Source organism: Schistocerca nitens, chromosome 6, assembly GCF_023898315.1.
Source record: "Schistocerca nitens isolate TAMUIC-IGC-003100 chromosome 6, iqSchNite1.1, whole genome shotgun sequence".
NCBI lineage: Eukaryota > Metazoa > Arthropoda > Insecta > Orthoptera > Acrididae > Schistocerca > Schistocerca nitens.
In genome coordinates this window covers 149,553,077-149,574,789 of record NC_064619.1, presented here as the reverse complement: position 1 = coordinate 149,574,789, position 21,713 = coordinate 149,553,077, and the positions used below count along the sequence as shown (strand labels likewise).

The window sequence follows — 21,713 nt, the reverse complement described above, 5'->3', positions numbered from 1 at the left end:
ATACAAGTAACTCCAGACTTGTCCCAGGGAGTTGTGTCGTATATTATAGACCTGGTTGGCATTATTAATAGATATCTGACTCATTGCAGGTGATGCAGTCATCTTTGGAAAATGGAAGTGAAGTCCCATGCTTCTTGACAGCGCGTAGGGGAGCGATGCCTCCGACAATAATGGGGATGAATGATGGTGATGAAAATGAAACAACCACCCCCAGTCATCTTGGGGCAGGTGAAAATCCCTAACCCTGCCAGGAATCAAACCCGGGACGCCAGACTCGGGAAGCGAGAACACTACCACAAGACCGTGATCTGTGGACTGCAGTTATCTTTAATGAAGTGCAACCTGAAAAATGACTACACACACACATCGGGTCAAGTTTTGTGTGTTTTCAATGTTGCACAAAGACCTGAAACTTTCTTTAAATGTCAAGAAATGTAAAATTGTTTCTTTACAAAATCCTACAATACAATATCTCATGTTCACAATGTCAGTGAATCACAACTGAAATCGGTCAACTCTTATTAATACCTGGGTGTGGCAATTTGTGGGGGTATGAAATGAAATAATTACATAGGCTCAATTGGCATGCCTTGTTCTCCATATGTGACTGTAACAGGAAAAATACCTGGTTTAGAAATTAATGGAAATTACTTTCTTCTATGCACTTCGCAGTGATTTGCAGTGTGTGGATGTAGATGCACCCATTTTGTGTATAGGTGTGGTATTATGAAGAAGAGTCTGCTATAGCTTGATTTCCCCCTCGCCCCTTAGTGACATGAAAAGTCATTTTCTCATCAGTGAAGTTTATTGTAGTACAAAATACTTTTAGATTTGAAGCCCTAATAACTGCAAGACTGATAATGGGTAAACGGTGGTTGAGCCCAGAAAAGATAGATCATGACTGTGTTTGTTGCACATTATTTGTTTTGCCTGTTACATCATCATAACAGTGGAGCCACTTGCACATGATTACTACAAATTAGCTCTGTGTAAAGTTATAAATTGGTGCAGCATAGAAACAGATTTAGCTTAGAACATTGATTCAGATGTCATTGTATAGAGCTTGCAAATTACTATGAGGACTCAAAGTGACCAATAAAAATAATCTCCAAAATACAAGAAAAATTGGATTCAATTTAAAATCCCAAAATAATGCAAAAAATGTCATTTCATGTGACTCGTAAATATGCCAAAAGTGTAGAGAACGCAAATCACAGGACAGTTCATGTTAAAAGGAGTCCAAAAGGCTAGTGTTGTGTGAATGCAAAAGCTACAGCAATGTCAAAAAGCAAATTAAAAAATAACAAAATGATATAAGAGGTTACTTTGTGACTTATAAACATGCTCAAAATTATAGGAAACCAAATTAGAGGGAAGGTTGTCTCGAAAGGAGTCAAAGAAGCCTGAGAAGTTCACTGCCAAGTTAATGCGAGAGCTACAGCAGCATCGAAAAGGAAAACAGAAATGACAGAAAACTATTACGTAACAGGCCCACAAGGCATATCACTACACTGTATTACATTGTGAGCTCATGTCATGTATGCCTGTGATCTACTTGAGGCAGTTGTGTAAAAAGATGCCACTGCTGATTGTGCTGACCTCATTGGTAAAATTCCCTCAATGCACTTGTTCAACTTTGAGCACACAGATCAATACTACATGTGATAAACTTGTGATTTCTCAATTTTATAAGCAGTACTTTGTATTAAAGAGGTTTATAATTAAATAACGTATTAATATCAAACACATGCTAAGATTTTATCTCAACATTTTCAAGAGAAAATCTCTGGCGCTGGCCCAAACTAAATTTTTTACTTCTTTATATATTTTCTTCGGTAAACACCAATTCCTCAATGGCATTTCTTAAATTTATAAATTTTCGTTTTTGTTAAAAAGTGTATACATGAAAAAAACATTTTATCTATATGCAGGGAAATATCCTTTTATCTGTTTGAAAATTCCCTTTCAATCATTCATCACTGTTTGAACCAAATCCATTAGGGATTGGGAATAAATCAGAACCTTCAGCAAATGACTTTATATGCTGCACCAGTTACTGTTGTTACTAATAAATCAATAGTAGATATTAAGGATGGAAATTTTATTTACTCTGTTCATTCTTAAAATATCAGCAATACGTAGCTTGAGTAAAAGGCTGCTGTTTTCCTATTAATACTATTGGATTGACATTCATCAGCCATTTCGTATTTGTATATCTTGGTCCTGATCCAGAAAAAATCGTATAATTTACTTTGCTGAGATCATTATTTCCTTCTCTGCTGAGAGGATTCTGTGGTTCCAAGTTTTGAATTTTCAAACAATGCAAAAAAAAAAAAAAAAAGACGAAAAAGAAAAGAAATGGCATGTCTTAATTTTTCATGATTTCTCATTTTACTGTTTGTGAGCGGCTATATAAAGAAATGTGCATTCAAGTACCAAACTTCATTCAAAAACTTTGACACACGTGAATATTTCACATCCAAATGATACAAAACCTAACAGGAAAGTTAAGTTTCCTCAGGGCTGGAAACAAATTGAAGTTGTTGTTACCGGTAAACAATTATTGAAAAAGATACAGCAACTGTTCACTACTTTTCAACATATGTGAGAGAGAGAAAAGGGAGATATATATATATATATATATATATATATATATATATATATCCCTCCACAATCAGACCTTGATGACCAACTGCTGAGTCATCCTCTGTCATGTGGCATCATTTGAGTACAGTATGAAGGGGCACAGGGTGAGCACACATCTCTCCCAGCTGTTTTCACCTTGTCATGTCTTGGAGCCACAAATTCTCATTCAAGTAGCTCTTCTATTGACGTCCCATTCTGAGTGAACTCTGTTCCAGTTCTACCACCAAGAAAATCCCTGGCAGTTCCAGGAATTGAACCCAGGCCATCCACATGGAAGTCAGACTTTCTGACCACTTGGCTATGAAGGCGAATTCTTTTTAACACATTAGCCTCAAAATATGTTTGTAATATCATTGGATCAACTTCAGTGTTCATGGGTAACAGAAGTCTGCTTGGAGGGACTGACTTTTCTGTGAAAATATTGGTTCAATTGTAATGGCCTCAGATAAGAGGAATGATGGTAAACAATACTGGTAGGACCTGGACTATAGTATGTATAGTGAAATATTGGCCAGTATAACTTGTGTAGGGAACATGTTGTGCACAAAGTCTTAAGTGTACTATTATTCTTATCAGTCAGTAAAGTTTCTGCTGGATGGATCCTTCATCCTTCCTTGTGATTGGTTTTACAGTTTGAACAGAGTTTTAGTATAAGAGCCAAAATTTGCTGTGTCATCTCTGCATTAAAAACCAAAAAGCAAAATTCACTTTCTGTCCCACAATGTTATGAGCATCATTTTATACATCAGAAGAGCCCATTTGAATTTTATGATGCATGAAGATTATCATTAATATTATTGCATAAAATCCTGGTTTTCTTTCTTTTCTAAGAAAAATGGGAAATTTATTTTTCATTTTATACCATATTCTTGTCTGAATTAGTCCCTGTAAACACAGTACTGCTGTAGTGGTTTCAATTATACTTCCATTTGTTTGGGTATCAGGAACTTCAGCATCTATCTGTCCTTCAATTTCTGTTTGTCAGTAGGCCATTTTTAATCATTGCATTGGTGATACTGGTGGTATTGCTAGGAATCAGGAAGTACCAAGCCACAAGCAACCCCTTTATGGAGGGGTAAACCTTTGTTCAGATCACAGAAAATGCTCACTGTTTAATTTTTCTTCTTTATCTGTGCCTAACTTCATTAGTGAGATCAAATATGATGACACTATTGTAGAAAAGATACTTTCAGAACTGTGTTTAGTAGTCCTGAAACAGTTATTGGAAAAGTGGGTTTGTTGTTATCATACACTAATTTTCTAAAATAATAATGGTAGTAATAAGAAAAGAGTATACTGGTATGTAATAACTCATTATTAGACTGTCTGCCTTTCTATTGTATGTTCTGGCACAATGTTTGGTACTGAACTCATATTCAGGAATGATGTTCCAATTCTTATGTGGTCATCCTAAATAAGATTTTCTGTAGTTTCTATAGAAGGTATAAATGTACATTAGTATAGTTCCTTAAATGAATTTATGGTCTAATCCTTCTATGGTCCTTATTCCAATCACCTGGCTGCTGTGGTGTTAGATTGTAACCTACCCATGTGTCCTCAGTTTTTTGTCTACGTGGTTCTAAAATTAATAGAACTGTTTTCTTTTACCTCAGCTATACATGAATTAACTAGAAACTTGTGTAGATATAGCTGCAAGGAAGAAAAATAATGCTTTAAAGTACAGATGAAGTCATATGTTGTGAAGGAATATGCCGTATGGGGCAGGAAGTGTTTTTAATTTCTGGAATACAGTTCTTATCTTGAATACTGTGATGACAATGGTGCAGATTCATATATATCATTCTATGAACAGTTAATACAATTTGATAAAGATCTGTGTAGCGTTTTTAATTTTAAAATTTCACTTTTTATAATTTTGAAGTTACACTGTGTTGAAATTTATATTTCTAGTGGCAGTAAGCATCCATATGTTTAAAATTACTACTACTACTACTACAGTGCCTTCATTATCTCTAAATGCTTTATGTGCAGGTACTTTTCATATGATGCCAGTGGGCACAGACCATCATATCATACAGCTCCTGGTTCACCACCTTTGCTCTTTGCCGACAATAAAACATTTGACTGGGACGAGACTCATCAAGTGCACTCGTCTTTGGTCCATTATTCGCCAAATGTATTGGATGATCCAGAACTAATTGCAGGCAAACATCGAACACTTCTCACATTCACCTCTTATATGGTATGTCATACATATGGAATTTTATATAAGCACACTTTCAAGGAAAACATACAAGAAAAGATTTTGTTTCCATTACTACATGAATGGCTGACCTGAGACTTGTATTTTTGCCCAGTATATATAACATTATGATATTAGTATTTAATGTAACTAATATGCCATTGGGAAAATACACACACACACACACACACACACACACACACACACACCACTGTGGTGCAAGCAGCTGTCTGGAGGGGGTTGGTAAGGGATAGTAGTGTATGGGTGGGCAGAGAGATGAACACTGTCTAGTGGAGTGCGCAGAATCTAGCCTGCCAAGAGGCGCAGTGTCAGAAGGTTGTGGGGCAGGGAGATGGGGGAAAAAAGGAACAAAAAAGTAGAGGAGCAGGGAAAGACAGGAGGATACAGTGGCAGAGGTCTGCAAATAGAGTGAGAGATGAGAATGATGAGTAGATGATACGATGGAGGGGGCGGAAACAGTTGGGTGGAGTGTGTAGGGACAGTATGTTATCCTAGGTTAAGGCTGCGATGATTACAGGAGCAGAGAATATTTTGTAAGGATAACTCCCATCAGAAAAGCTGGTGGTGGAGGGAAGGATCCAGATAGCTCAGGTAGTGAAGCAGCCATTGAAATAAAGTGAGTTACGTTCAGCTGCTTGTTATGCCACAAGGTGGCCTACTTAGCACTTGGCCAGAGTTTGGCAGTGGCCGCTCATCCTGGTGGACAGCTGGTTGGTAGTCATACCAATATAAAAAGACGTTCAGTGATTGCAGCAGAGCTGGTAAATGATACAGCTGCTTTCACCAGTGGCCTGGCCCGTGATGGGGTAGGATGAACCTGTGACAGGACTGCAGGTTTTGCACGTGGGTCTTCCACAGGGATATGATCCTTGTAGCAAGGGATTGGGAGTGGCATAGGGATGGACTAGAATGTGGTGGTTGGGTGGGTGACAGATCACCACTATTGGAGGGGCGGGAGGTACTCAGGTAGGATGTCCCTCATTTCAGGACATGATGATAGGTAATCAAAGCCCTGGTGAAGGATGTGGTTCAGTTGTTCCACTCCAGGGTGGTACTGTTTGATGACAGTACACTCCATTGTGGCTAGGTGGTGGGGGGATTTGGGGGCGTTGCAGGAAATGACACAGGATATTTGTTTGCAGACTAGGTCTGGAGAATAGTGCCTGTCTTTGAAGGCCTTGGTGAGACCCCTCAGCATTGCAGAGATGCCTACCCCAGGTGGCCAGGCTGTGTAGGAGGTAGTTTTTGGTGTGAAAGGGTTGATGGTTGGTGGGTTTAATGTGGACAGAGTTGTGGATGGAGCCATCATAGAGGAGGAGATCAACTTCTAGGGAAGTGGCACGCTGGGTTGAGGAAGACCATGTGGAGTGGATGGGAGAAGTGGTGTTGAGGTTGTAAAGGAACAAAGTAGGGTACCTTGGCCCTGAGTCCAGATCATGAAGATATCATCAATGTACCTGAACCAGGCTAGATGTTTGGTGTTTTGGGAGGCTAAGAAGGTCTCTAGATGGATTTCTTTATATATCTTCCCTTCAAATGAGAAGTAGCTGTAGGTTAGGATAAAGTTAGTATGGTGTATGAGGAATGAGGGGTGGGTTTGGAGTCTGAAGGATGTTGGGGAAGAAAGTATTCAGTAGTCATAAGAGCATGGGCATGAGGAATGTTGGTGTACAGGGAGTTGGCGTCAACAATAATGGGTAGGGATGCGGGAGATACAGGGGTAGGGATGGTGGAATGTCTGCAAAAGAAGTGGTTGGTGTCTTTGACATTGGAGGCTAGATAACAGGCAGTTGGTTGGAGCTGTTGATCAGTGAGGGCCGAAATTCTCTTAGTAGGCACACAATAACCTGCCACAATGTTTTGCGGGGAATATAGAAGGTGGGTGTGCATGATGCTATTGGGGTAAAGAGGGAAATGGATTCAGGGAAGATGTTCTGGGAAAGGCCTAATAAGGCTTTAAGTAGGGATTGGAGTCAGATAATTGGTGGAGGCCTTCTGTCAGAAGGATCCTCCTGGATCCCTACTCATCACTGTTGACGCTACCTCCTTATACACCAGTATCCCTTACGCCCATGGTCTTACAACTATTGAACGCTATCTTTCCCAACGGCCTTCAGACTCCCAACTCACTACCTTATTCCTCATACACCTTACTAACTTTATTCTAACCCACAATTACTTCTCATTTGAAGCAAAGATATATAAACAAATCTGAGGCACAGCTAAGGGTGCAACACATAGCACCCTCCTGTGCCAACCTTTTTATGGGCTGTCTAGAGGAGACCTTCCTAGACTTCCAAAACACCAAACCCCTTGTCTGGATCAGGTTCATTAACAATATCTTCATGATCTGGACTCAGGGCCAAGACATCCTGTCTTCTTTGTTCCTTCACAACCTCAACACCTTCGACCCTGGGTGGCCAAGCTGTGGGGAGGGATTTTTTGGTGTGAAAGGGATGATAGCAGTCAGAATGCAGGCACTGCCCCACAACCTCATGACACTGCACCTGTTGACATTCTAATCCTTGTACACTCTGCCAGACATTGTTTGTCTCTCGCCCCACCCATACACTACACCCCTTCCCATTTCCTGCCCCCTCCAGGTTGTTGCTTTCATCCCATGTGATAGCTGCTTTCCAGCCTGAGATGCTGGAGTTTGCAGTCATGTGTGCTTGAAGTGTGCTTGCTTATGTGTATGAATGATGTGTGTTTCCGTTTTGCTGATTAAGGCTGTGGCATAAAGCTTTATGTAAGTGTCTTTTAATTGCACCTGTCTGCAACTTAACATGTCTTCTTTACAGCTAAGTAGCATCTGTCTTTTCCTACATTGTTAATATCCATGAGAGAGTTTGTTTTCAGAGAATTAATTAGTCTCATAAATGCTGTGAAGTAGTTAGATTGATACTGCTACCCAGGTATAACTAAATGATTTTTTGTTTGGGTTCATTGCACCAATTTCCTCACTTAAAGAAATAATTTTTAGAACGATCTATTTCATGCTGCTGTTTCCTTTTTGGATATCAGTGGCATGTTTCAAGTTTATTCTCAGAATTATAAATTTTGGTTATAATATGTCCAAAAAAATTATAGAGTTTTATAAAACAGAATGGTGCCTATTATAAAGGAAAATTAAATACACATCTGTTCGTGTTGGCAAGGTAGTCCTGTACTGTGTACTTTAGGGCACTATTTGATACTTGTATGGTTACATTTTCTTCTATGAAGCTGAAAAATGAGCTCGTAACTCATCTTTAGTTCTCGCATTGGAGATTCTGAATGTAATTACCCTATGTGTGAATTGTAATAAACCATGGTTTGTAACATAATCTTTAGTGCTTGATTAGTTTTGGCAGGTAGCTATAGCAGACACAACAGTTTTCCTATTTGACACTGAGTAATGTTAATACAACGTATTTCGTAATGTTAAAGAGAAAGAAATAAGACAAGAATTCCTCATTAGTAGGTAACTAGTTCTTGTGACTATATTTCTTAAAAATATTAGGTTAATGGAAAATAGAATTGACCGTAGTGAGCCAGCCGCTGTGGTCAAGTGGTTCTAGGCGCTTCAGTCTGGAACCATGCTGCTGCTACGGTCACAGATTTGAATCCTGCCTTGGGCATGGATTTGTTTGCTGTCGTTAGGTTTAAGTAGTTCTAAGTCTAGGGGACTGATGACCTCAGATGTTAAGTCCCATAGTGCTTGGAGCCATTTGAACCATTTTTTGACTGTAGTGATCTAGAAATGCAATTCCTGCAGATCACACTTTAATATAAATCGTTATGAGAGTGAAACAGGGAGGTGGACTTCCACCAATGTTGTTGAACATAGCACTGGGTGGAACAATCATTGGAGAGTAACAAACAGTGAAATTGGGGTATATAAGACACACATGCGGACAAGAAGGATAAAAATGCACAGTTCGATTGCCTTGCTTGTGCAGATGTTGAGATAAAAGGAAATGATAAGAAATGATGTAACAGATGGAGCAAAGTAGTAAGAGGGGCAACATTAACAATAGCCTAAAGACAGAAGGACAAAGACACTTAATACCACCGAAAACAGGGAAACACCAGAAGGCACCAATAAAAAGATTGACAAGTTCAAGTAGCTTGGAAATATAGAACTAGAAGAATTAAGTGTAGTGAGGGGCAGAAAGGACAGTGAACAATATTGAGAGTAGCTTACCATATGGAAAGAGAAGTTTTAAATAGAAATAATACACCAGTAGAAACACATATCAGACACTATGACATAACAGTGGGTAACATGGCATTACTAATGGCGGGGATGATAATATAAGGAAGAAATGGTTTAGAAAAAGAAGATACCAAAATTCTTGGGAAGATGCTATGCCTAAAAAGCGGTGGTGAAAGATGGACGGAGGACTAAGAGAAGGAATGTACCAAAATGTGAGCACAGTGTCACAAGGAACTGGACTCATGTGGGCAATATTTGCTGGGCATGTAATCAAGAGAGACCTTGGTAGAATTAATAGTTGAGTATCGGAAACAGTATGTTGGATCAAAGCAAAGGACAGGAACTAGTTGTACTCAGGAATGAATGGTCTGAGAGAGTAATAATGGTAAAAGGGAAGAACAAGGATAACTAAATGCATACCAACTGATATGTTAAAAATGATAAAAACAAGTAATGATCTACAACTGACTAAAAGGTCACCAATGGAACAGGCAAGATGAAAATACAAGAATTCAGAAGAGGACGAGATGGAGGAAAAAGGATAAAGAGGTCCTGGGGAAGTCCAGACCATGAAGGGTTTGCCTGTTTTCACACAGTGCCCATAACAAAAGAAGGAAGAGATAGTTACAATAAGGCAGAATTGTTTTACAGGATTATAATTCCATCTGTGTGGAATTTTGCTAATGGGTACTCGGTGAACAGTGGCAAGTTGAAATGAGAAACTGTCGTTATTCTTATAAAATATAGAACAGGGTTTGTTTATACTCCAAATTTTATAAAAAATCTCGAGTCATACTGCCATACTATTTATAAATCTGCATCAATAAATGGTTACCTAATTCCTAACTTGCTGTTAAAAGCATCTCTAGTTTACTGCATCTGTGACAAAAAGTTACATAGAGGACAGGTTTTAAGAGAGAGAGATATTAGAACAGGGAGATATTAGCAACAAAAGACTAATGACAGATTTCTCTTCCCTTGGTTGATTTTTCTCAACAAATTACTATTTGATCTCATTTCGTAAACATCATTTGTAAAAGGGCAGTACCCATTAGTCAGAAAGATGATGGCAAGTTTTGTTTAAAATGAGTATACTACTTTCAAGCAGTTTTGAAATGTATTTTGTCTGTTTTTGATCATGCTAATTTTGTTATTAGTTGTAGCAGGTACGGTGATGATGTACGTGATTTTTCAGCAAGATCGCAGAAGACTGGTCTAAGTTTTGTGTTAATATTGCAGTACTATTAAGAAACAAGCTTATAGAAAAGAAAAGTTAACCATAATTATTATTAGCATTAATATTAAATTTATGTTATGTGTGCAATAGTTAACTGAAGAAAAATTTAATATGTTTCAGACATCAGTGATTGACTATGTGCGCCCATCTGATCTCAAGAAGGAATTAAATGATAAATTTAAGGAAAAATTTCCTCACATAAAATTAACATTAAGTAAACTCCGAAGTCTGAAAAGGGAAATTAGGAAGATTGCAAAACAGGAATGTGGCATTGACTTACTAACTGTTGCACAGGCGTACGTTTACTTTGAAAAATTGATCTTACGAAACCTTATAAATAAAGAAAATCGTAAACTATGTGCTGGAGCATGTCTCCTCCTCTCAGCAAAACTAAATGATGTGAAAGGAGATGTTCTGAAGATGTTGATTGAGGTGAGATATTTCAGATAATTGATGTTTGTCTTTCTCTGTTCACACATATTTTGTATAGCACAACTAAAATATACTTACAACTGTATCATTATTTCTGAGGACACATTTCATTCTTTCAATTAAATTTATGAAAACATTGGCAGAAATGAAAGAAATTCACCATTGAATATGAGCTCATAAAGACTTGCTACCTATCTTATCTGATTTTATTTCATATGTCCTCCTTTTCAATTGACTTGAAAAGTAGATTGAAGTGTAACTAAAATAGAATGTATGAAATATGAAGAGTTTTAAGATAACAAAAGAATTAATTCCACATTAATTCTACCAGATAGTAGAAAGTTTAACCATCACAGCTCAACCAAGGAAAATTAGTTGTTTTCTTCCTATATCACAATTTCCTGTGTCATTGATCGGAGATATCATAGACATACAGTTATTCACTACCTCCAGATCCTTTAACCTATAAGTGGAATTTGATCTAACCTATAAGTGGAATTTGATCTAAATTGTGTTGATTAGTTAACCATTAGTTTGGTCTTCTTCATGTTTATCTTTAGCCCAAAATTTAAACTAATAGTCTTCACCCTGGAGAACAGATCATTAAGTTCTTCCTCATTTCCTACAGTGACTGTAGTATCATCACCAAAGCAGTGATTGTTGATTTTCGTGACAATAATTGAAATTCCACCATCCAAGTCATTCAGCGTGCCGCTCATGACATATTCTGCATAGATGTTATAGAGCTGAGGTGACAGTATACAACCTTGTCTTACCCCATTTGACACCAGTTATTTATCATCCACAGTTATGGTCGCAATATGATGGTTATAAAGACATTTTAGTAATGATACTAGGTTTTTTAGAACCCTAAACTGATTGAGGACATGCCACAACTTGTCCAATGTGACACAATCGAAAGCCTTTTTATAATCTCTGAAACAATTAAGGCAAGGAATCAGAACTCGTAACTTTTTCATTAATCTATCTCAAATTCATGATAGCCTCTCAAGTACCTGTACCTGTCACAAATTCTGCTTGATTCATTATGTACAGGAGAACTTTGCTAGCATGTAGTACTAATGTTATAGCCCAACAACTGAAAAAGTTTTAATATATTACATTCATAGCACACGTGTGTTTCTCTCCCATCATGGCATTCTCTGTTTCACTGAATAGAATGTCAGGTTCTGTTTTTGATTCCACACAAATGTTCACTATTTCTCAGTGTTATTTCCTTTGTAATAAGTGTTGTTACCATCTAACTGTTGCTTCTTTCTGGTCACCAGTAAGACTGCCATTTACATCTTCTGTAAGGAACAATCAAAAAATTCCCATTTGAGGATGATGCGAAGCATATACGCAAGTAGGGTGGCCAGATGCAATTGTTTAAAAAGGAGGACAAACAGCTTCAAAAAGGAGGACAAAGGAAGAAAAAAGGACACTTCAAACGGGTCAACTGCAGATGAGGATACCACCCGTCAGCTTTGGACATGTCACGTGACTGCCGGGAATTACCGGTAAAACTAGTAGTTAATTGTTAGTGATGGTCAGGTGGTGATTCCCAGAGCAATTTTTTTTATTTTAAATTAAAAATATTAAGATTTAACAAAGACGGCAGCCTAAACGCCACTCCTGATTGGCTACTTTCATATGGCTTGTCCAAAGCTGACTGGTGGTATCCTCATTTGCAGTATTCTCCATCAAACATACATTCAATTTTAATAAATGAGTTTATTATTTATAGACACAACATACATACATTCCTTAACAATTATTGATACTTCTCGGAGGAAACAATTTTTTGCAGAAGTTTAGGCTTACTTTACAGATTATTGTAAAATGACACACACGAAAATTCTTTTAAATTATATTGGACCATCAACAGACCTTTCACTGATTCAAGGTTTAATCTATTCCTCCCATCAATCCACTGTGTGGTAATTAAATAAAATATTCTCGATCCTGGTGCCACCTACTAACACCGCCTTCGTGCGTGTTTATCACGAAGGCTGTGCCAATAATCCAGACGTCTGGTCACTCTATACGCAAGCCAGTGTGACTTTGATGCTGGTATATAGCACCAAGATGTAGAGAAAGGCCTAATGTGTCTTCCAAATGGAAACTTTTCGATTGCCCCTTATATCACCCATGTGCTCGATTTGAACTGTTGCAGAATGCTGGTGAAAGGTGTGTATGAACCAAATGGGAAGGTGTGGATGAACCATAGTTTAAGGAATGAATAAAGCACAGTTAGTTTTGAGGAATACTGAACGTTTAAATGAATCTGTAAATGAATTTTCACAGAGGCTTGTTAGTTGACTCAAATATCTTTCAGTATTTATAGCAGGCACAAACTGTAGTAACACTTGCACTTTGAATGAGGTGGCCTCATGTATTACCATTGTGACGGTCGCCTGCTTTATTTCCCCATGGATTGTCCTCGGTGTCAACATACTGCGTTGCTATACTGGCTCAAAAGTGGGGGTGGAAGTTCAACACTGACTGCTGTAAAAGATGTAGCTGACAGGAGCACATTTGCTTTTCACAGTTCTTTACTTTCACTGTTCACCACAAACCAGCCTCCCAATATACACATTTAATATGGCCAGATAACTATAGTTTAACTTTTGATAAGCCTCATTAATAGGTTGCAGGCAAACATCCACATACTGCTACAACAGTTTACGGTAGTACACCTATTAGCAGCAGAAACCTAACCACATATTTCACAGTCTTTCAAATAAATTGAACAGACACTGTCATTACTCCAAGAAGAACTTGCCCCCCTTCTAACAGCCGTGTACTGCAAGTCTCTAGAGGAACGGAGGGTTCCAAATGATTGGAAAAGAGCACAGGTAGTCCCAGTCTTCAAGAAGGGTCGTCGAGCAGATGCGCAAAACTATAGACCTATATCTCTGATGTCGATCTGTTGTAGAATTTTAGAACATGTTTTTTGCTCGAGTATCATGTCGTTTTTGGAAACCCAGAATCTACTATGTAGGAATCAACATGGATTCCGGAAACAACGATCGTGTGAGACCCAACTCGCTTTATTTGTTCATGAGACCCAGAAAATATTAGATACATTCTCCCAGGTAGATGCTATTTTTCTTGACTTCCGGAAGGCATTCGATACAGTTCCGCACTGTCGCCTGATAAACAAAGTAAGAGTCTATGGAATATCAGACCAGCTGTGTGGCTGGATTGAAGAGTTTTTAGCAAACAGAACACAGCATGTTGTTATTAATGGAGAGACGTCTACAGACGTTAAAGTAACCTCTGGCGTGCCACAGGGGAGTGTTATGGGACCATTGCTTTTCACAATATATATAAATGACCTAGTAGATAGTGTCGGAAGTTCCATGCGGCTTTTCGCGGATGATGCTTTAGTATACAGAGAAGTTGCAGCATTAGAAAATTGTAGCAAAATGCAGGAAGATCTGCAGCGGATAGGCACTTGGTGCAGGGAGTGGCAACTGTCCCTTAACATAGACAAATGTAATGTATTGCGAATACATAGAAAGAAGGATCCTTTATTGTATGATTATATGATAGCGGAACAAACACTGGAAGCAGTTACTTCTGTAAAATATCTGGGAGTATGCGTGCGGAACGATTTGAAGTGGAATGATCATATAAAATTAATTGTTGGTAAGGCGGGTACCATGTTGAGATTCATTGGGAGAGTCCTTAGAAAATGTAGTCCATCAACAAAGGAGGTGGCTTACAAAACACTCGTTCGACCTATACTTGAGTATTGCTCATCAGTGTGGGATCCGTACCAGATCGGGTTGACGGAGGAGCTAGAGAAGATCCAAAGAAGAGCGGTGCGTTTCGTCACAGGGTTATTTGGTAACCGTGATAGCGTTATGGAGATGTTTAATAAACTCAAGTGGCAGACTCTGCAAGAGAGGCACTCTGCATCGCGGTGTAGCTTGCTCGCCAGGTTTCGAGAGGGTGCGTTTCTGGATGAGGTATCGAATATATTGCTTCCCCCTACTTATACCTCCCGAGGAGATCACAATGTAAAATTAGAGAGATTAGAGCGCGCATGGAGGCTTTCAGACAGTCGTTCTTCCCGCGAACCATACGCGACTGGAACAGGAAAGGGAGGTAATGACAGTGGCACGTAAAGTGCCCTCCGCCACACACCGTTGGGTGGCTTGCAGAGTATAAATGTAGATGTAGATGTACTTCAGCACACAGCCTATTGGTGTAACACTTATTTCACAGTTAAGTTAATGCATTGTTGTTGATCTAACCAACACAGGTTTCTTGTCTGAAACTCGGCCATGGACTGACTGTGTCAGGACCAGAAATCGGGCCCTTATATATTATGACAACAATACGCACTGAAACTACAAATTGTTTGATGTTTAATTTACAGAAATCACAATTAAAACTTAACTCATTAAATTAACTGAATGCATTGAAAAATTGCGCCTTTTTAACAGTTTTTTCTACTACAAGGGCCAAGCTGTATTATTTGTTTAAATAATGAAATTAACAGATACAGTTATGCAAACAATATTTTTGACAAAACTGGAAATTACTGTGGAATTAATTAAGAGCTGGCTTTGCTAACATGTTTTTGAATAGAGCCAAATAAATACTTTAAGAATGCTATTAGTTGTTCCTCCAAATGTTTATAATTAGTACAGAATTGATATTTGTTTATAAGTCAACAATAGAATTTAAGTTACAAAACAGTTACTGATTTCACTATATAACAAAAGGTACTAACTAATAATAGCTGAAATAAATTAGGAAATCAGTTACATACATAAAACTAAGCATAAAATTAGATCTGGTGTTACATTGTTTAAAACTGAGAGTCAACCTTTCTCTTTTATGAAAATGCAGATTATACTCACGTATGTTAATGGTAATTAGTCAAAAATGAATTTTAATGAGGCAGATGGCAAAACACAAGAGGGGAGGTAAAAATATCCGAGCTTGCTTCATCGCATCACCCCCTCATTGGATTGACCAGATAGATATTGCAAATAGCTAACTGGGCGATTCAATGACCACAGCTGACCCCAGAAATTGGGCTTAACAATCTACACAAAAAAATATTAAATAAGAAATCTTATCAAAAACCACAGTACATATATTTTTTTCAAATTTATACTGACATGAAGTGGCCATATGAAAATCCCCATACAAAATATTCACATACAGTGTATTGTACATTTGCACAAAATATCCACAAGTTATACTTCTAATAAAAATTAGGCATCTTCATCATAAGTGACGTCCTCCTTGGATAAACAAGGATTACATTTTAAGATACATATTACTTTGTACAAGTCCCGTCTTGTGAAAAACAATAAATCCTCATTGGTTGCAAAAAGTTAAATTACACTGCGCATTGCACTTCACATTTTTAGACAGAAAACTTCACTTGCTCAATGTTTAGTATTTTTCACAAGCACTTTCACTCTTTTTCAATGAGCTGTTACACATTTTTTTGCCAAGTTTATAACACTAACCTGTTACATTTCACTCTTCCCTATCAACCTAATCTTAAGTCCTGTCATGGGAAAAGCCACATATAACACTAACCTGCTGTGACACAAGCTAATGTTACCCTCTGAGAGGATTTATAATTTTGACCGTGCATGTATGTCAAACAGATAAAAGTATCAGACTGTAATTTTGAATATATACAGTGAAACCACACTTATACACTTTTCAAGGGACTTCAAAAAAATTGTGTAAAATGCGGTAAAATGTAAAATGTGGGAAACAGTGTTTTAAGCTGTGAAAGCTACATATAGGATACCCCCTTGCACTTTATATATGATACATGTACATAACAGGCATCAAAAGACTTGTCAGGGAATTTGTTATTCTCTAATAAAGGTTTATTATATAATAAAAACCGACAATGTAACTGGGATTGATAACTGTCTGGGAAGTGGAAACGTTTGACTTAATTTCAAATGTCATAGTCAATGTTTTTGGAAAGCCTGCAGCCGTCATTCATTATTTAAATAATGAAATACTGTGCTAGTTATGTATTTTTTGATACTTAGCATGACGCATTTCGAGAAATTTTTCTCATTGTCAAGTGCAAATATGTAAATAAGTATATAATAGAGGGAAACATTCCACGTGGAAAAAATATATCTAAAACAAAGATGATGTGACTTACCAAACGAAAGCGCTGGCACGTCGATAGACACACAAACAAACACAAATATACACACAAAATTCTAGCTTTCGCAACCAACGGTTGCTTCGTCAGGAAAGAGGGAAGGAGAGGGAAAGACGAAAGGATGTGGGTTGTAAAGGAGAGGGTAAGGAGTCATTCCAATCACGGGAGCGGAAAGACTTACCTTGGGGGAAAAAAGGACGGGTATACACTCGCGCGCGCGCGCACACACACATATCCATCCACACATATACAGACACAAGCAGACATATTAAAAGGCAAAGAGTTTGGGCAGAGATGTCAGTCGAGGCGGAAGTGCAGAGGCAAAAATGTTGTTGAATGACAGGTGAGGTATGAGTGGTGGCAACTTGAAATTAGCGGAGATTGAGGCCTGGTGGATAACGGGAAGAGAGGATATATTGAAGAGCAAGTTCCCATCTCCGGAGTTCAGATAGGTTGGTGTTAGTGGGAAGTATCCAGATAACCCGGACGGTGTAACACTGTGCCAAGATGTGCTGACCGTGCACCAAGGCATGTTTAGCCACAGGGTGATCCTCATTACCAACAAACACTGTCTGCCTGTGTCCATTCATGCGAATGGACAGTTTGTTGCTGGTCATTCCCACGTAGAATGCGTCACAGTGTAGGCAGGTCGGTTGGTAAATCGCGTGGGTACTTTCACACGTGGCTCTGCCTTTGATCGCGTACACCTTCCGGGTTACAGGACTGGAGTAGGTGGTGGTGGGAGGGTGCATGGGACAGGTTTTACACCGGGGGCGGTTACAAGGGTACGAGCCAGAGGGTAGGGAAGAAGGGGATTTCATAGGGATGAACTAAGAGGTTATGAAGGTTAACCTTCGTAACATCTTAGTTCATCCCTATGAAATCCCCAAACCACCTTCCCTACCCTCTGGCTCGTACCCTTGTAACCGCCCTGGTGTAAAACCTGTCCCATGCACCCTCCCACCACCACCTACTCCAGTCCTGTAACCCGGAAGGTGTACACGATCAAAGGCAGAGCCACGTGTGAAAGCACCCACATGATTTACCAACTGACCTGCCTACACTGTGACGCATTCTATGTGGGAATGACCAGCAACAAACTGTCCATTCGCATGAATGGACACAGGCAGACAGTGTTTGTTGGTAATGAGGATCACCCTATGGCTAAACATGCCTTTGTGCACGGCCAGCACATCTTGGGACAGTGTTTCACCGTCCGGGTTATCTGGATACTTCCCACTAACACCAACCTATCTGAACTCCGGAGATGGGAACTTGCTCTTCAATATATCCTCTCTTCCCGTTATACACCAGGCCTCAATCTCCACTAATTTCAAGTTGCCGCCACTCATACCTCACCTGTCATTCAACAACATCTTTGCCTCTGCACTTCCGCCTCGACTGACATCTCTGCCCAAACTCTTTGCCTTTTAATATGTCTGCTTGTGTCTGTATATGTGTGGATGGATATGTGTGTGTGTGCGAGTGTATACCCGTCCTTTTTTCCCCCTAAGGTAAGTCTTTCCGCTCTCGGGATTGGAATGACTCCTTACCCTCTCCTTTAAAACCCACATCCTTTCGTCTTTCCCTCTCCTTCCCTCTTTCCTGACGAAGCAACCGTTGGTTGCGAAAGCTAGAATTTTGTGTGTATATTTGTGTTTGTTTGTGTGTCTATCGACGTGCCAGCGCTTTCGTTTGGTAAGTCACATCGTCTTTTAGATATATGTAAATAAGTATTTTGAATGGTTTTTGGATGGGTGTTATTCTGCGTCTCTTGCAATGTGCTCATCTTTTTTGAGGTTATCAGGTACTGTGCCTCATCAGTTATGTAGAAAACCACACACACGGGCAAACTATCACTCACATTGTTTGTTTGTTTAACATCACAAAAAAACTTACGTACGTAAATACTTCCTGTGACAAAGAGAATAAATTCTCGAAACACGTTTTGCTCAGCATGACTACAATACATAATCGACACTGTGTTTACACTAAACACATTTGAGCAATGCAAAGTGAATGACGGTGTCAACTAGCGCTCCCCATGGCCATACACTGAAACGCTCTAAATATGGTTCGACAAAGGTGGCACGATGATAACGACAATGATGGAACTGCATTTGCGCAGTAGAGACAGTTTGGAAATGGTTTGATTGGTCATGATATCTTCATTTGAACGAACCAAGTTACTCCCATCAGCCACCCAAGCCAAGTAGAGCTTGGTATCGGCGGGAGATACAGCGCAAATTGTTACAACTTTTACTCATTTACCCGTTCAAATCCACGGAATAGAGCATCCTGGTGTCAAGAAACTTAACCACGTAATATTTGTAAACTGTACTGGACTGCCAGCATCACATTTTCCCCACAAACATTTTTTCGTGATGCGCAAATCGCAGGAAAATTATAAATATGTTGATGCAGAATCAGGTGCAAATTAAAATTGTGGGCATAGGAAATTTAATGGGACCAATAAAAAAAATGTCGTAAACGGCGGGAAAATGTTAATTCCGGGAATGTAAAAGTGGGGTTATACTGTATTGCAGTTAACAGGAAAACTAAACAGGCTTTAACCTTTGGGTTTAATGAGAGTAGTAAAATCTTATGCGAATGAAAAAAACAAATGGTCGCCAGCCTAATTAGGCACATTAATTTGGAAATATAAGTTTAAGAAAATTGAATATCAGTTATTGAAGTTATTTTCATTAGTATTCCCTTTGAATAGCACACAGGATACAAACGGACACAGGGCACTCTGAGCTGTGGGTTACAGTAGTTACCAATAATGCACAAACCAATAATCATAGAAAGCAAAAGTGTACCAAACTTATACTAATAACAGCTACAATCAACATCATTATTTGACTCAGTACTGAGATGTTACTGCAGGAAGTACAGAACTAAAGTTGTACATGGAGAGCTGATATGTAACAACCACTAATTTAAAAAAATACCACAATTACACTGTTTATACTCCGATTTAAAGAAATATTTCAGATTTCCTTAGTAGCAATAATATTCCAATTACCTTTCTAATATGAGAATAATATGGTGGGGCCCATAAACTTGGTATAGTATCACTAGTCAAACTCTGATTATTTCAGTAGCAAAAATTAATTCAGCCAAAGTTAATTCAGAGCTTCAATTGGAATAGTTTATATTTTTACATTTCAAGGCAAATTGATCTACACTGAGCTCAATTAACTTAAAAAAAATCATTCATGTTGGTAATTGAGGCTAAATTATGTTTCAAATTAGTTTAACATATTTATCTTTTTTATCGCCTGTGAAGCAGGTATTTTATACAGTAACATTCACACTATCTAGCACTATATTTTTGCAAAAATGATAGTTTACACTAAACTGAGAGTACTTTAGCAAATTTCTAACTAACTTCATTTTTGTGGTTTTAACTTCAACTTTTGGTAATCTTTGCGCATTTGACCAACATAAATAAATCATTAGTTCATTTGAAACAGGATACTCAGTTTTATACACACTTAGGAGAGAACCCTGCATATGTTCATGATCAAGATAGAAGTTACGGTTCGAAACACAGATTTATAGCATTTGGATTATTATTGAAATCACTCACACAAATTAACTGGTCCATGCTCTGATACCTCCCCCCATGAACCATAGACCTTGCCGTTGATGGGGAGGCTTGCGTGCTCAACGATATAGATAGCCATACCATAGGTGCAACCACAATGGAGGGGTATCTGTTGAGAGGCCTGACAAATGTGCGGTTCCTGAAGAGGGGCAGCAGACTTTTCAGTAGTTGCAGGGGCAACAGTCTGGATGATTGACTGATCTGGCCTTGTAACACTAACCAAAACGGTCTTGCTGTTGTGGTACTGTGAACGGCTGAAAGCAAGGGGAAACTACAGCCGTAATTTTTCTCGAGGGCATGCAGCTTTACTGTATGGTTAAATGACGATGGTATCCTCTTGGGTAAAATATTCCGGAGGTAAAATAGTCCCCCATTCGGATCTCCAGGCGGGCACTACTCAAGAGGACGTCGTTATCAGGAGAAAGAAAACTGGCGTTCTACGGATTGGAGCGTGGAATTTCAGATCCCTTAAGTGGGCAGGTAGGTTAGAAAATTTAAAAAGGGAAATGGATAGGTTAGTTAGATATAGTGGGAATTAGTGAAGTTCGGTGGCAGGAGGAACAAGACTTTTGGTCAGGTGATTACAGGGTTATAAATACAAAATCAAATAGGGGTAATGCAGAAATAGGTTTAATAATGAATAAAAAATAGGAGTGCAGGTAAGCTACTACAAACAGCATAGTGAATGCATTATTGTGGCCAAGATAGACACGAAGCCCACACCTACTACAGTAGTACAAGTTTATATGCCAACTAGCTCTGCAAAATGAAGAAGAAATTGATTAAATGTATGATGAGATAAAAGAAATTATTCAGGTAGTGAAGGGAGACGAAAATTTAGTAGTCATGGATGACTGGAATTCGACAGTAGGAAAAGGAAGAGAAGGAAACGCAGTAGGTGAATATGGATTGGGAATAAGAAATGAAAGAGGAAGCCGCCTGGTAGAATTTTGCACAGAGCATAACTTAAACATAGCTAACACTTGGTTCAAGAATCGTGAAAGAAGGTTGTATACATGGAAGAACCCTGGAGATACTAGAAGGTTTCAAATAGATTATATAATGGTAAGACAGAGATTTAGGAACCAGATTTTAAATTGTAAGACATTTCCAGGGGCAGATGTGGACTCTGACCACAATCTATTGGTTATGAACTGTAGATTAAAACTGAAGAAACTGCAAAAAGGTGGGAATTTA

At 38.6% G+C, this 21,713-nt stretch overlaps 1 protein-coding gene across 2 annotated transcripts in view; it reads left to right on the top strand.

Annotated features, from left to right (window-relative positions):
• Positions 1–21,713, top strand: part of LOC126263692 (CDK5 and ABL1 enzyme substrate 2) — a 167,754-nt gene that overhangs the window by 137,292 nt on the left and 8,749 nt on the right. For both annotated transcript variants that reach the window (XM_049960818.1, XM_049960817.1), the window contains 2 exons: positions 4,639–4,849; positions 10,426–10,737. In XM_049960818.1, the coding sequence (XP_049816775.1) occupies positions 4,639–4,849; positions 10,426–10,737 (523 nt within the window). The remainder of the gene's footprint in view (positions 1–4,638; positions 4,850–10,425; positions 10,738–21,713) is intronic.